General features: G+C 36.8%; 1 protein-coding gene across 1 annotated transcript in view; it reads left to right on the top strand.

Moving 5' to 3' along the window:
• The window catches only part of LOC126811661 (RYamide receptor), an 80,007-nt gene that overhangs the window by 34,797 nt on the left and 29,090 nt on the right, over positions 1 to 16,120 (top strand). Inside the window, exon 2 of the mRNA XM_050537473.2 lies at positions 13,879 to 14,823. Coding sequence (XP_050393430.1) covers positions 14,128 to 14,823 — 696 coding nt within the window. The 5' untranslated portion in view covers positions 13,879 to 14,127. The remainder of the gene's footprint in view (positions 1 to 13,878; positions 14,824 to 16,120) is intronic.

Here is a 16,120-nt window from a genome sequence, read left to right on the forward strand (position 1 = left end):
ACCTTATAATGCACTATTATTTCAATGAAATGAATATAACTTGGTATCTATCATTTGAAATATTCTCAGCAATTAATATTTTATAAATAGAAGACGTTTATAAGTTGTTAGAACTTTTGTTTAATTTTTTTGTACTGTAGAATGAAATGCCGATACAAAAAAATAAGTTTGAACTAACCAATACAAACGCAGGGTTTCGAAAGTGGTTGTCATACAGAATACATATATGGAATGGCTTTTAAATTATTATTCGTACTTTACATGAAAATCTGTCAGTCAGGCTAAACCAATGTTTTAAGATTGCAACATGAAAGCAAAAAAATGTGTTGTGTAATCATTAGCGTTGGCTAATTCGAAACCAATAATTTTGTTCTATGATTGCAACTACAATTCAATTTTTTATCGTATTAAAATACGTTGTAAAATTTAAAATACTTAATTCACTTCCGTATTCAAGATATCAAAAGAGTGGTTATACGTATCAATTATTAGACAGGATGTAACAAGAAACAATCCGTACAATAGTATAACCCTTGTGGGTGCACGTTACGAGAATCACATAGCAGGTATCATGGGTATATGGACACCAGTCATAATAAAAAGTTTTTTACTTACAGTTGAATTAAAAGGCAGCGGTCAGGATTTTATTTGCATTCATATTTGACATCTGAAAAACAACAAATTATTATCCAAAAACATTTTAGTGACATATTGAAAAGATTTAATAATTCTCACAAAATTGCTACTTTGTGTACTTTGTGATAAAGAGGATAAATGACGATTCACGCTTGATACAAAAACCATTGAATATTTGGAATTCATCATTTAATTTTTGGTATTTGTAACATGCAGAGGCTAAAAGAGAGAATACTCTGGCATACGCAATATGATATCAGACATAAAACACATTAGCAACGACATGTTCCCTTAAAGCGTTGGGCCTTATTTGCTTCTAACATAACTCTGCATGTGGGAAGCAGATGAATACCGATCTCTTTGGTACGTGTAAAAATGTATAGGAGACAAAGTCACTAAATTTCAGAAAGTTGTACCCAGTAGTTATTACAAATTAATATAAAACATGTGCATGTGGTCCACGGAGACCCCACGTGCACCGACAACGGATAACTTATTCGTTGGGACACGTTCTGGCAACAAGCACACATAAAGGAGATTTACAACTTAATTTGAAATGATGTTTAATTTCACAAAATACACATCAATGTATGGGATTTGCAGGCACCGCGTAGATAATTGAAATTTTGTATATGTCGTCTGCTCGTTTCCGACACATTGCATTCGGTAGAATGGGTCGAAGTCCCGTAATTTTCAATTATAGGGTACAGATCTATATTTTGTTTCGATTTTTTTTATACTTTCGATGGCCTCTACTAAATGAAAATTGGACCAGTTGTATTGGGAGGTCGCGTAAGAGTTTATACGAGCGGCTTTTGACCCTATGACTTCAGACATTTGATTAACCAATCAGCGTTGATATTTCTAGTGGGTTACCCACAATTCGGTGCAACTCACGCCAAATACTCGCCGTAACAGACCGTTTCATTGGCTACTCTATCACATCATACAGAACGCGGGTTATATAACGATTCTTCCAGATCCTTGTGTAGTAAAGACATGTAAAACAAAATTTTGACCTATAAAAAAACGATATGAAATAGGATCTGTCTTTTAATCAGATTGCATGATTTTCAACTTGAGTTGTATTGCTGCTGAATGTCACCAAAAAAAAAAAGATCAGAATCTTTCATGAACAGGCAACGGGTCGAGGTTTTGTATATGTTACAGGGCTCACAATGTCTACCAATGTGTTTCCGCCAAAATGGATGATCATTTTTATATAAAAAAAATGTTAATATTTTTTCCCGTCAATTGGAATAATTTATCTTTCAAAATTGTGTAATAAAAAAGACAACATGTAACAATTTTATGTCTCAGCTAGGCCTCTTATAAAGCATTTACCGATATATACATTACAATATACAACAACTTAAAATATCTGCTCGTATCTAAAACATTTTTAAATAGAATGGGTTTAAGTCCCGAGAATCTACCAGCACTTTGCGATAATATTTACAGCGATTCCCGTCAGAGAATTTTACTGATTCCTACGCATGGAATCGTACAATTTTTGTAAACACACTAGAAACTATTTGTGGAATAATAATTACTGGTTTATTTACATGCAACTATGTTCTCTGGCATCTATCGCACTCCATAATAAAGGGCAATGATAATAATTCTCCTTGTATTCTGCCTTCTGGCCGACCACGTTTATCTTTATTTACTTCTATTTTCAGCATAGATTTGCCTTAAGACAGAAACTTTTTCAATAAAACTATACTTGCAAGGTTACTTATAATTAGCTATACCTTGATAACGTGTGCCTAAAAATGGCCACAAATAGGTCGCAACGCATATAATGTAATATAAATATATATAAACTGATTTACATTCAATCGTTTCTGTTTTTACTGCAATTTCTAATCAGTTATGTCCGGCCAAATACGCGAAGAGTCCAAATTGATTGGCAGCCTTTGGCGTCTGGTCATTCCAGTCTACACCGGTAGTGTTCTCCTGTGGGATATGTTTAGCCTCGTTCATCGAATCGCTTCATTACAAATGGAGCTCGAAAGCATTCTGTCACGCGATTCTTGTGTGAATTGTAAAATTTGCATTGTGTCTTATATATTGGATATCAGAACCCTATCTTTTCACGGTAAGATAACAACATCAATGTTGATTTAAACTGAGCAATAGGTCGTGTGTGCAATGTCGAAGACTGTGAGTGATATTGAGTTAAAGACTTGCCTCCTTTGACGTCTTAAATTTCATTGTCACTAAGCATTTGATGCTGACTACTATTATGTTTGTAGGACATTAGAACAGCGTCAGCTAGAGTTCGAAACTAACTTTTGGGGGATACCACCAACCGTCAAAGAATTTGTGTTTTCGAAGTACAGGATCATGGCCCACTGCAACTCTACCTGTAAATATACCATTTTACCCCCCCCCCCTTGTCTGTGATGCTGGACGGAAGGCCTGACAACGACAGCTGTCTAGTCGTCCGGATGGGACGAAGAACCGGGGTCCTGTGTACACATTGCCGTGCACGTAAAAGATCCCTTGCCGCTGTCCGGGCAAAATTTCCCTCATAGCACACTGTATGGCGTATGCCCGTTATCATTTGTCCAGTTCGGAGCAAAAAACATTAGGACGTTAAACCCTATTTCATTTCATTTTCAATACGCACACTATTACTTCTGGGCGGGGTGGGTGGGTGGGTGGGGGCTTATTTGTCTAACATGTACTTTTAGATCACAAGTTCTGTCATTGAATCAAGTGGCGTGGTTTCGATTCCTAGCTCTTGGCAAGAAGTACGGTCGCCTGTGTAATGCATGCGACGACTTTCCGACTGCGCGAATTATCTGTTAATGCGCTAATAACGATATTTTGTCTATGATCTGATAGCGCCAACAACATCCGTTCGACCTCGTTAAAGATGTCGGGTCAAGTGACATCAATCATATATCACGAGGAAATTATTCAAACTAAAAACGTCCGACATTATAAACATTCCAAATCGTCCATAATAATGATCGATGTTATTCGATATTTTTATTTATGACAAAAACATTTTTTTTTGTCGGATGTGAAAAATAGATTTTCATTATAAATTTATTTAATAGTGTGGCGTTTATCCCATCGTCTTGGTATATTCCTATATATTGCATTGTTTGATAATAAAATATTATTTAACAGTCTAGACGAGATACACGTATACCATAAATAGAAGCGAACAAGCTTATAATTGATGTCTTGATTTTGTGAAATGATTATTTCGGAATTACATTATGTCAGTTCATGTTATAACATTCTTCAGACATTGTATGTAATTAAAGATTCATTATGTAAGACTTAGATAAAGGGCTAACCGTTCTTGCTGTAATAGTTCAAATATAGATAATGAAAAATGAATAATATTGAACGATTATAAGTCAAATTAATTTATTCTGTGCGAAGTTATGAGTGCTTGCAGTTTTGACAAATAACGTAGATTGTTTATTATCGTGGCAACGGTACTTGGTAATCGATAGAGGCTATCTTTTTTTATCGTAAACTCGTAAATGGCCGTGGTGTTCTATTCTATTTAGCATCGCGCTATCCGATGACCCAGGGACTTGATAACTTTGTCCTGTGTTTACTAAGTGTCCGATTTTTTTATTTTTTTTTGATTTTTCGTTGTCATTACTAATATTAGCAGTACTCGCGGAGTATGTTTCATTTTTGATTTTATATTAAAATCCCCCTAAAAAAAATCCAGATTGTCCAAATTTAATATTCTACTTTTTTTATTAATGCAAAATGGCATATGTTTGTGATCACATCCAATCGCTTTGTTTCGATTGAGAGAAAAAAGTCAATTTGTAAAATGAGATTTTTGTAACTTTCGACTTTTACGCTCCAATCGGGCTACTGACGACGGCCTGCCTACACCATGCCCCACTCAGCCAGACCGCTTTTTGGCATGTTATACAATGCAATTTTCAGATTAATTGTCCCTAATGGTCTTCCGTAGTTTTAGAAGTGGCTTGAATTTGCACTGATAACTTTATTAAATAGACCAGTTAATGACTAATTTCGAGATGTTCTGTAAATAGAACGACCAACGAATGTCCCAAAAAAGCATATAACTTCATGTAATAGAATAGCTAAGTTATATTTATGGCACGGCTTTCGTGAGTTAACAGGACGCTTAAAGGTCACCGGAAAAGGTTCATAATTCTTTTAAATAATGCAAGTAATAATGTCAACATATCCTTTCCATAAGTATAACCCGAACCCGAATGTCAATATTACCTGCAAAAGGTAAATTTCAACATTAGTTATTTCCGCCGTTCTCCGTTGGTAGTCGTATCGTTCCGTCAATAAGCAATCCGTGACGTCATTTTAGTCCTTCTGCACATAGAAATATAGACTAAAATGTGAGCAGAAAGACTAAAATGACGTCACAGATACGGAAAGTTACGACTACCCACGAAGAATGGCGGAAATTAGTAATGTTGGAATTTACCTGTTGCAGGTAATATTGACATTCGGGTTCGTGTTATACTTATGGAAAGGATATGTTGACATAATTACTTGCTTTATTTAAAAAAAAATATGAACCTTTTCCGGTGACCTTTAACTCCATTTCATTTCATTTCATCTGTCTCTCGAAATGACCTAGTTTGTGTTGAGTGGGCGTTAATCTCTCTCTCTCTCTCTTCTCTCTCTCACACACAATTATAGTCACTAAATAAACGGTCATGTTGTACTTAATAAGCTATGACCATTTAACCATTCATAAATAATACACTGAAAGATGGTTACAAGTGTCGGCCATAACATCCGGACACTTGTGAGTAAAAAATAGGTTACGTGCCCTTGTTTTGAAATTAGCTCGCTTAACCAGGCGACCGACCATTCTACATCTGATTGACAGGCCGGAATAATCAAGACTACATTTTTACGAAACATAACAGAAAGCTGGAACAAGAAATTGAATTTAGAAACACGCACGTTAGGCAACTCAACAATTGTTTTAAGAACTTTGTAAAAGTAATATGAAACTACTGCAGTATTATGTTCTTGCCTAACGCATGTGTTTCAGATATATTATTTGTACTAAACCAAAAGATGTCGCTCCTAACGGTACAGTTAATGATAAAGCAATTTAAAAAATAAAACGAACGTAATTTCAAAAGCTGCTGTAATAACCAAAATGTTAAATATTACTACTATTCAGAATCGTCAACAATAGATTTCTTAAGGCTGTAATAGTTGATAGATGTGTAAGGAATTGCACGTGCGATGACTATCTGTAGTCTCATAGACTCTTGCGCTGAGTATTATCATACTGCGTAGTTAGCCAGAAATCACTTCTGGACAAGCCACTGAAGCGTGCACATTCGTCGTGTCGAGTCCAACTTTCTGTAGGGAAAATTTTAACGCACGGCCACCCTAACATTATGTATCATTACCAGAATATAATAACCAATGTATATTAATTGCTCTCCCCCATTCCTTTTAATGCAGACATTATGCATCATTACCAGAACACAAATAACAGATAATAAACTAATAACTAGCGTGTTATGTTTATATATAATTCTATTTACGTTCTCTAATTACAACCAATTAACAAACCCACATGATAATTCTCTCGGCAGATCGACTTTCACTGGAGGTTGGCCGAAATTTTCCGGCGTAGTTCCCACTTGTTAGTGGTACAGGACAGAGGCCTAGCAAGGGACAATGTGTAGTTGTTCGGATGCGACGAAAAACGCAGGTCCGGTGTACACATTGGTGTGCACGTCAAAGATCTCTTGGCAGTTGGAATTTGATATAAGAGTAAGCCGTTGCGCCGCTGTCCGGGCAAAATTTCGTTCATTCGTTCATAGCACACAGTATGGCGTATGCCTGTCTTCATTACCCCAGTCGGGGCAGAACATTTGTTCAACTCTCGATGACGTCACGGTAAATAAACATTACTTTGACAGCCAACTAATTTAAGAATTAGAGATGATCGAGATTTTTATCAGTTGGTTGCGACAAGTTGGGACCTTTATAAAGATTCAAATCATCGGTACGTTTTACAAAATAAAATGTTATAGGTCAAAACATTGCAGTCAGTGGTAAGCTAGAGAATTAGCTGTCTGAAACCATAAAGGTATATTTAGAAAATGTATCTTTAGCTAAAAGGCCAGACGATGTCGCCATTTTGCGGTTTTTAATGATCCATGCCATTTAAAAAATCCTTTACTGTTATAAAACCGGAAATCGCGAATTTTAATTAGTCTCAGCCAATAATCCGCTTGTGTATCTTCTAAAGGTTACAAGAGACTATGTCTTTTATTTGAATGGGGGGTTGGATGGCTGAATGGTTAGCGTGCGCGCGCTGTATCATAAAGTCTATCATTGAGTCGACTGGCGTGGTTTCGAATCCCCGGTTGTACGTGGCAAGGAGTAGGGTCGCCTGTCCAACCTCGTGGGTTTTCTCCGGGTCCTCCGGTTTCCTCCCACTGCTAAAGACCCCTACGCGCAAGCGAATTATGTAAATAAAATTTAAAAAAAAAAACGTATGTTAGCCCCGAAATGACCTGGTTTGTGTCGAGTGGACGTTAAACCCCATTTCTCTCTCTCTCTCTCTCTCTTTTATTTGAAACCAATCAAGATTTATACTACTATCATTTAGGTTACAGACCAGCCCTCGCAAGATTGTTCAATAAACATTCAAAACAAGTAGTGAAGAAAGATGATAAATCAATTCTCGAGTTACAGCCCCTATTGCAGGTTACGATTTGACATGTCATATAAGTGAGTAAGATGCTGACACGCTAACCACGGTGTCTCGGTTTCGCTGCTAGTCTTTCAGATGGGACGTAATATTGGGGGTGCGCGATTGTCAGTCCGGAGCGTCCCGAGTGGATATAATTACAATCAAGTGATACGGAAATCAGTCCTGTCACAGTTCTGCCTGTCCCGACAGTGCTGAGGTGGTGTGAGTAGAATCGTGACGTATTTTAAGTAACAAATATGTTACAGCTGCCATGATTGGTTGAGATATTGTTTATGCAGTCGGCACATGCGTTTTCCTTTTCACTCGATTGACACTTTTTTCGAGAATTGCGAGAATTTAATTCCGGAACATTCAATCGAGTATCCCCATTGACTGTTGGAATTCGAAATACAAGTGCGCTTTAGCACCGCTGCCAGAGCAAAAAATCTCTTATAGCACCGTGTATGGCGTGTGCCCTTCTTTATTCGCCTAGCAGTTAAACCCTAATTCATTTCCTTTCATTTGCAGCTGACGATTTGACATCTTATTTTTTGTTCGGATCACTACTTTTTGTGTGTACGCTATGTAATGTTTTGTGTAATCTGAAACATGACCATTTCCTGAAACTTTGTGTAAAAACTTAAAAGTGTTTTAATCCGTTCAATACAAGACTTTATTCAGTTTATTATTTGAAGAATTTATAAATATAACTAAGCACCCGTGGGGCTTTCTTTCATAGTGGTTTCATGTAGTGTCGATTCTATAATGTTTATTTAGCTAGCAAATGTTATTCTTACGGTAAAGAAGCCCTCCAAGATTAAAGCCACAATGCGACATTTGCATTTTTTTCGCTAAAATATCAAATTTCTAACGACTTAAAGGAGTCAATAAACTTTTTTTAAAACTCAATATTTTCCAAAATGTTCGAAATTAAAAACGAGAATTAGAATTCAATATTTATGTTGTCATGTTGCCGTGATAACTTTTTAAATACTGAATGGAATTGAAACATTTTTTGATCGATATTTCTATTAGGAATTCATTTTTCACAGCAATTTACTTTTCAAAGGATTCATATTGCTTTAATTGAAAACTGAGATTTCCCCTTCCCCACTCCCTGTATAACTTGTTTTGTATGTCTTTGTGCAATTGTCTTAGCTACCGCTGCCTCGTACACATTGGCGTGTACGTAATAGAACCATTGGCAGTTTTAATTCGAAACAGGGAGCCGTGGTGGCTCAGTGAGTAGATACCGTCTTGCTAACCAGGGGTTCTCGGATTCACTTCCGGTCGAGCCGAGAATGTTTTCCAGCGTTGTTTTCCATTGTCGGTGGTGCTGGGCTGAGGGCCTGACGAGTTCAACGAGGTATAGTCGTCCGGATTGGTGAACACGTAAGAAAATTCGATATAAGATCAGACTGTAATGCCGCTGTACGGGCGAAATTGCCAGTTTTCATTAGCATAGTGAGAGCAGAACAGTAGGGAGTTCAAATTCATTTCATTTATATTCCTTTATGAAGCACTGTGTCGTTCAGATTTGAATTGAATGAACAATTTGCTACTTCACTTTTCTCCCTTTTCTTTATTAATAGTGCATTATGTAGAGCTAAGTCTGACTAATGCAACACTTTCGTTTGGCCTCAAATGTTATAGGAATTATTATTGATACATGTAATCATTTCTCTAGACCAAATTAATACATCATACATAATGCACCATTAAGCACTGTGTTTAAAAGGTGTTTCTCAGATGCCTCTAGATTTCCATGAACTATTTCCGAAATGTATACAAGTCTGGTGTTTATAATCTTACGCTGGCTTAACACTAAGGTATGCGTTTAATATTTTTTCTTTCTAACAGCCGAAACTGTCTGCTCAGGCCATTAATTGATACAGGATCATCTGGAATTGTAGCTCCAATACTATGGAATAAACCTCCATAGTATATTCACAGCCAATATTCATTATCAAATTTTCATATAAATCTTAAAACGCATCTGTTTTTAAAAAAGCTTATGATAAACTATCTGAATCATGTCAATTTATTTATTACTTTGAAGATTTGCGATATATTTTTATTAATGAACATCTGTGACCGTTTGCTTTATGCATTCATGTTTTATCATTTGTTTATTGTAAAGCACCCCTGGACATTCTTTGTGGAAATGGCATTATATAAAAATGCTTGCAAACAATATCGCAATAACATTTGATTACTAATGAATGTCACGTGTCTTATTGCCCGGGAGCAGCACATTGAAGGCTGATATTGCGTTCTTTTACGTGCATGCCAATGTGTACACGGGACCTCGGTTTTTCGTCCCATCCGAACGACTACACAGATGTTTTTTTACACGGGATCTCGGTTTGTCGTTCCATTCCAACGACTAGACAACTGCACTACCGCACCAGCACTTCACCCTGCACCACTGACAAGTAGAAACCACGCCGAAATATCTCGGCCAACACCGGTATCGAACCCGAGAATCCAGACTAGAGAGCCAACGTCTTACTTACTTAGCCACCGCAGCTACCCAGATTGCTTTGGAATATGTGACCGATGAATTTATGTCCCCATGCAGTTCCCAAATCAATAGTATCACACGGAAAATGCATCTTCAAATTAGAGCTATTTCGGGAATACGTATCTTAATACGTTCTGATGCCTGCCAGGGTATTGCTAGAGCATTAGTAACATCGCATATGGACTATGCAAATTCAGTTCTACTAGGAGCACCAGCAATAGCTTTAAACAGACTACCAAAAGCGCAAAACAATGCTGCACGTTTCTTTAACTAGAACACGAATCTTTGATCATAAATCAGCTAAGCTACAGAAACTCCATTGGCTTCCAGTTCGAGCGAGGGTTCAATTTTTAAAGCTCTTGTGAATGTGGTTAAATCAATTTATTCTGACACTGCACGCAGTTATTTAAAAGAACTCTTTGATTTCTATACTCCCCGCATTCCAACCTTCGTTCTTTATGTGATCGAAGGATATTGAGGATTCATAAATATAGTAAACGTTCTGGAGAATAATATGCTTTCTCCGACAAAGCAGCTAAAATGTTTCCAAAACATCCCCGAGAACTGTTTTGGTGTGCATGCGTTTAGAAACACTAATGTGTAATGAAGCGCTATATAAATCGAATAATAATAAAAATAATAATATTATGATTATAATAATACAGTATCAAGCAGGACACTTAATCGTAACTGGCACAGTGAGTAATACACTGGCTCACTAACCAGGAGGTCCCGTGTTGGCCGAGAATGTTTCTCGGAATTTTTCGAGTGTGCCCCCTCCCCCCCGCCCCCATCAGTGGTTGATGGGTCTGGTAAGGACAGTGTCTAGTCGTTCGGATAAGACGAAAATTCGAAGTCTCGTGTACGCATTGGCTTGCAGGTAATAGAGCCCTTGACGGTTGGAATTCTATATACAAGAGTAGGTCATAGCGCCACTGTCCTGGCAAGATTTCCCTTATAGTTATAGCACACTCTATGGTGTAAGCCAGTGTGCATTAGTCCAATCGGTCCAGACAAGTAGAACGTTAATCCCCCATTTCATTTCATCTCCCATTGGACTAGTTAACATTATTAAAATTGTACTGTATTTGATGGGTTTAAGTTTAATTTATTAAGAATGCCTGATAACCCTTGACATTTGAGTAGTTGACAAACTGGAGTCTTCTCTTGTTGCCCTCATCACCATGGGAATTTTTAATCCATATATTGAACCCAATCTTTGAATAACCAATTTTTAAAATCGCCAAGGGCCAAACTGTGACGATATTTATCCGTATTATTTGACCATATTTCTAGGCAAGGCCACTCATATTCGAGAAATATAAAATCTGTCATTTCAATAGCGCAGGCAAATGAATGGCAAGGGAGATAACCCATTTGACCAATTTAACAAAAGCTGTCGGAGTCGTTGTGATGCGTCTGAGAAAAGGGTGCACAATAACAAATTAATAACGATCAATGCTGATTGCTACCAAGATAACACACTGTATCGCGCATGATATAACCATCTTCATTACTACAATCGGTGCAGAATAGTAGGGCGTTAAACCCCATTTGATTTTTTTCATTCAAAATCTATTATGTACATTCATATCATATATTATACACTGTTTCACTCCACGTACGTTCATTAGGTTGTAGCGCTGCTGTCGGGTCGAAAGTTCCTTCTTAGCATACTGTATAACGTATGCTCGTCTTCATTAATAGCCCAATCGGTGCAAAAAAATAGAACTTAACCCCCATTTCATTTATTTATGTCTTTTGTGTATATCGTAAATCAGTACATCAAATGACTATACATATATAAATCTTTATACACCTATCACATTCTTATCATATGTCATATTCTGTTTCACTCCGTGTACCTTGATTAAAACTACACTAGGGTATCGTGCTGTTACATAAAACAATGTAATGTATATCATCACGATACAGTGGAGAAATATATCAATATATCATATGAAATATATTGAATTATAGTCAGAATTCTATTCCGTATGGTTAGTACATGTATAGACGAAAGACTTATCTTCGCCATTTAGCTGTTTATTTCTGTGTATGATGCTTTGTAATGGTTGGTATTTTTTTGGGGAAGGAAGACTCATCTTCGCCATTTAGCTGTTTATTTGTGTGCATGATGCTTTGTAATGGTTGGTATTTTTTATGGACGGAAGACTCATCTTCGCCATTTAGCTGTTTATTTCTGTATATAATGCTTGGTATGGTTATTTTTTTATCACATGTAGTACATGTATAGACGGAAGACTCATCTTCGCCATTTTTTTATCACATGTAGTACATGTATAGACGGAAGACTCATCTTCGCCATTTAGCTATTTATTTCTGTATATAATGCTTGGTAATTGTTGGAATGGTTAATTTCATGAATAGACAGTAGACTCATCTTCGCCATTTAGCTATTTATTTCTGTATATAATGCTTGGTAATTGTTGGTATGGTTAATTTCATGAATAGACAGTAGACTCATCTTCGCCATTTAGCTATTTTTTCCTATATAATATGCTTGATAATTTTTGGTATCGTCAGTCTTCTATCACATTTAGATGTATAGACGGAAGAAACATCTTATTTCTGATTATAATGCTTTGTAATTATTGGTATGTTTAGTTTTCTAGTCTAGGTAGAATGATTGTCCTCTCTACCTTTGATTGCTGTTTGTGGGTATAAGATTTGATATTTTTTTAAACAAAATTGAAACATGTAGTTTCAATCCCGATAATATTTTGGAGACTAAAACTGCTTAATTTTGTGTTAAAATCCCTTAAAATCCTCTACATAAGAGCCGAGCTACTAATTCAATATAATTAAGTGATACGTTTTCAAACAACTTAAACCCGTGAGTCTTCATCTGAAATTGGAGACCGGTGTCCAAAGCTGTATTATGCGGTGTCTGGATAAAACCAGACTTTTATTTTATAAAAATAATGTGTAGGTGAAATTTACCTTTCGTTATCAAGTACAGCACATGGGTCATTCCTTGTATAAACCTTTAAAGGAACGGGAATCGATTATCAGGTCACACAAGGAAACAATTAACCCAAAATCTTAAAAGGGTTAGGTGCCCGGATAAGTAGTTTTGAGGTTCACGTCCAAACGACTCAATTTTTTTAGCTGAAATTTTGAGACAAGGTAAATACACCATTCCTCTATATTTTGGCACATAAATTTCATACGTACTCAGACTTTTATTTTTGAGACTCTGATCATAGCGGCATAGTCCCTTTTATTGACACGTTAGTGTTGCATGCTTTTGTTTCGTGCGACAATAGCAACCCAGTATATATGTACTGTATGTTTAATGTATTTCAAAAAGAAGAAGTAAAAATGGTTGATTGGGCGTATGTTTTATTTATTTACGTATTCATCTACCGTAAATATAGAAGTACGATATAATAGTATACATGCGTGTGTATGAAAAAGTACTTTAAAATGTTAAAGTGTTTTTAAATCAATTTGTGTCGGCATACCTTTTATCTTTTCATCGCTTGCCGTGAAACAAAGTAGTGTAGTTTTACGGTTATGCTAATTTATTTTATGATCAGTAGTGGAATACCGCGTTTTATCAGTGAAATAAAAGTGTTATTCCACTGGCTAGCAGTAGTCCATGTTGTTTTTACCTAAAATGATTGTAAAATCATAAAATAAATAGAACATTTATCGTTTTGTCGTGAATAACATATTTTATTTCATCTCGAAGCAAGAAAACGTTTATATTTTCACGAATGCTACGCAATCGTGAAAATATAAGTTTTCTTGCTTCTCGATGAAATAAAATATTTTATTCACTCTAAAACGACAAATATCCTCTATATATTCGGATACACATACATAATAAAGAACAAGTACTTCTATGTTTACGGTAGATATATATATGTTTTATTAATTCTTGAAATCTGGTTTATGGGTAAATCTATATCATATATTAATGGCATGTAAGGAATATCGATGTGCGTATCCCGCATATTGGCTAACTTTAGTTCTTATTATATTGCAGCGTTGTATGGATCTGATTTAGCTTGGAAGTGAGAATAGCAACTCTAACAGAAGGCACTGGGTTATTGACAACGCCACAGTGTGTGTAATACACTTAGTGGGAGGACAATGATTTGTTCAAAAAACAAAGAGTTAATCATTGAATGTCACAAGTTTACCTATATTGTTTCTTTCGCCATCATACAGATTCACGTGGGAACTTCTTTTATTTAAGAAATGAAATTGTATTTAATGCTGCGAGGGAAAAAGAATGAACACTACTGCTGAAAGCCAGGATTTTGTTCCATGGAAAATTTCGAAATTTGCCGAAACAATTCTGATAATTTTATATTTTCTCATCACTTTTATCGCGATCAGTGGTAACGGTATTGTGTGTTATTTAGTGTTTGCCTATAAACGAATGCATACCGTGCCTAATTATTTCATCTTTAATTTAGCCCTAAGCGATATATTGGTGGCCATCTTCTGTATTCCGTTCTCGTTTGTTGCGAATTTAAAGAATTATTGGCCCTTTGGTGTGGCAATGTGTCCGGTTGTCATGTATTCTCAAGGAGTTACGGTGTTTTTAAGTTCGTACACCTTGGTGGCAATGAGCATTGATCGTTATTTTGTTATTGTTCACCCGTTTCTCAGACGCATCACAACGAGGCAGACAGTGTTTGTTATAATGGCTATATGGGTTATCTCCCTTGCCATTCCTTTGCCTGCGCTATTGAAATCACAGATTTTATATTTCTCTAATACGAGTGGCCAGTGCCTAGAAATATGGTCGAACAATACGGATAAATATAGATACAGTTTGGCCCTTATGGTGCTCCATTATTTTGGGCCCTTAGCGATTTTAATATTTAGTTATTCAAAGATTGGATTCAATATATGGATTAAAAATTTCCATGGTGATGAGGGCAACAAGAGAAGACTCCAGTTAGCTGCAGCCAAACAAAAGGTAATAATACAAGTTTAGTTTATCATACAAAAATGTACCGCACACATTTGCTTTGTCAATTACACAATTGCCAAGAAACTTTACCCAGACAGCGCCACTACGGCTTACTCTTCTATAGAATCCCAACTTTCAATCGTTCTTTCAGGTGCACCCCAATTTCGAAGGGGTCTTTTACGTACATGTAATGTGTACACGGGGCCGCGGTTTTTCATCTCATACGAACGACTAGACAAGTACCTTACCAGACCCTTCGTCCTGCACCATTGACAAGGGGATAGCATGCTTGAAAATCCCGTAGATCTAATCCCTGTTAGTGTGCCAGCGCTTTACTCGCACGAAGCCATATGACCGGTTCTAGAAAGAAAAAGTACTACTGGCTAAATCATTTCATTCAGCCAAAATTGTTGTCGCAAGACTCGCCAAGATAAACAGTAACCCAGTGAACTAATTGAAACCAATCGATTCTAAACCTGAGAGTTGAAATAAACCAGTTTTCGTTACTTAATTACTTTTTCAATATGGTAGGTAACACTTAAGCAATCGGAATTGGATTTGGCTAGTTTAGATAATTAATATTGTATGTTTAGACTAGAGTAATTAGAGTCCGTCTAGTATATACTATAGCTTTTTAATGAGAACTCCCCATTTCAAACTGATTGTATTCACTACCGTTGAGAATGAAGGAATGAAATGGGGATTAATGTCCTACCTTTCTGCACCAACGGGGCTAATAAAGACGGGGGGGGGGAAGGGAGAGAGATAGGGTTTAACGTCCACTCGATACAAACAGGTCATTTCGGGACTAACACACGGTGCAATTTTATTTCAAAAACACGGTGCAATTTTATTTCAAAAACACGGTGCAATTTTATTTCAACAATTCGCTTGCGCGTAGGGGTATTTAGCAGTGGGAGGAAACCGGAGGACCTGGAGAAAACCCACGAGGTTGGACAGGCGACCCTACTCCTTGTCACATACAACCGGTGTGTCGAAACCACACCAGTTGAATTAATGACAGACCTTATGATACAGCGCGCACGTCAAAACCATTCGGCCATCCATGCCAACAATAAAGACGGACATACGCCCAACTGATTGAATTTGCCATCGTAGAGAACCAAGAGAGAAATATAAGCTAACAGATTAGAATTTGGAGATACACTTCTTCTGCGGTTAGGAGCCACGGTGGCTAGTTGGGTAAGGCGCTGGCTCGCTAGCCTGGATGTCGGGTGTTCGATCCCTGCATTGGCCGAGAAAGTTCATCACGATTTTCCGACGTGGTTTCCCCTTGTCAGTG

Source organism: Patella vulgata, chromosome 2 (assembly GCF_932274485.2).
Source record: "Patella vulgata chromosome 2, xgPatVulg1.2, whole genome shotgun sequence".
NCBI lineage: Eukaryota > Metazoa > Mollusca > Gastropoda > Patellidae > Patella > Patella vulgata.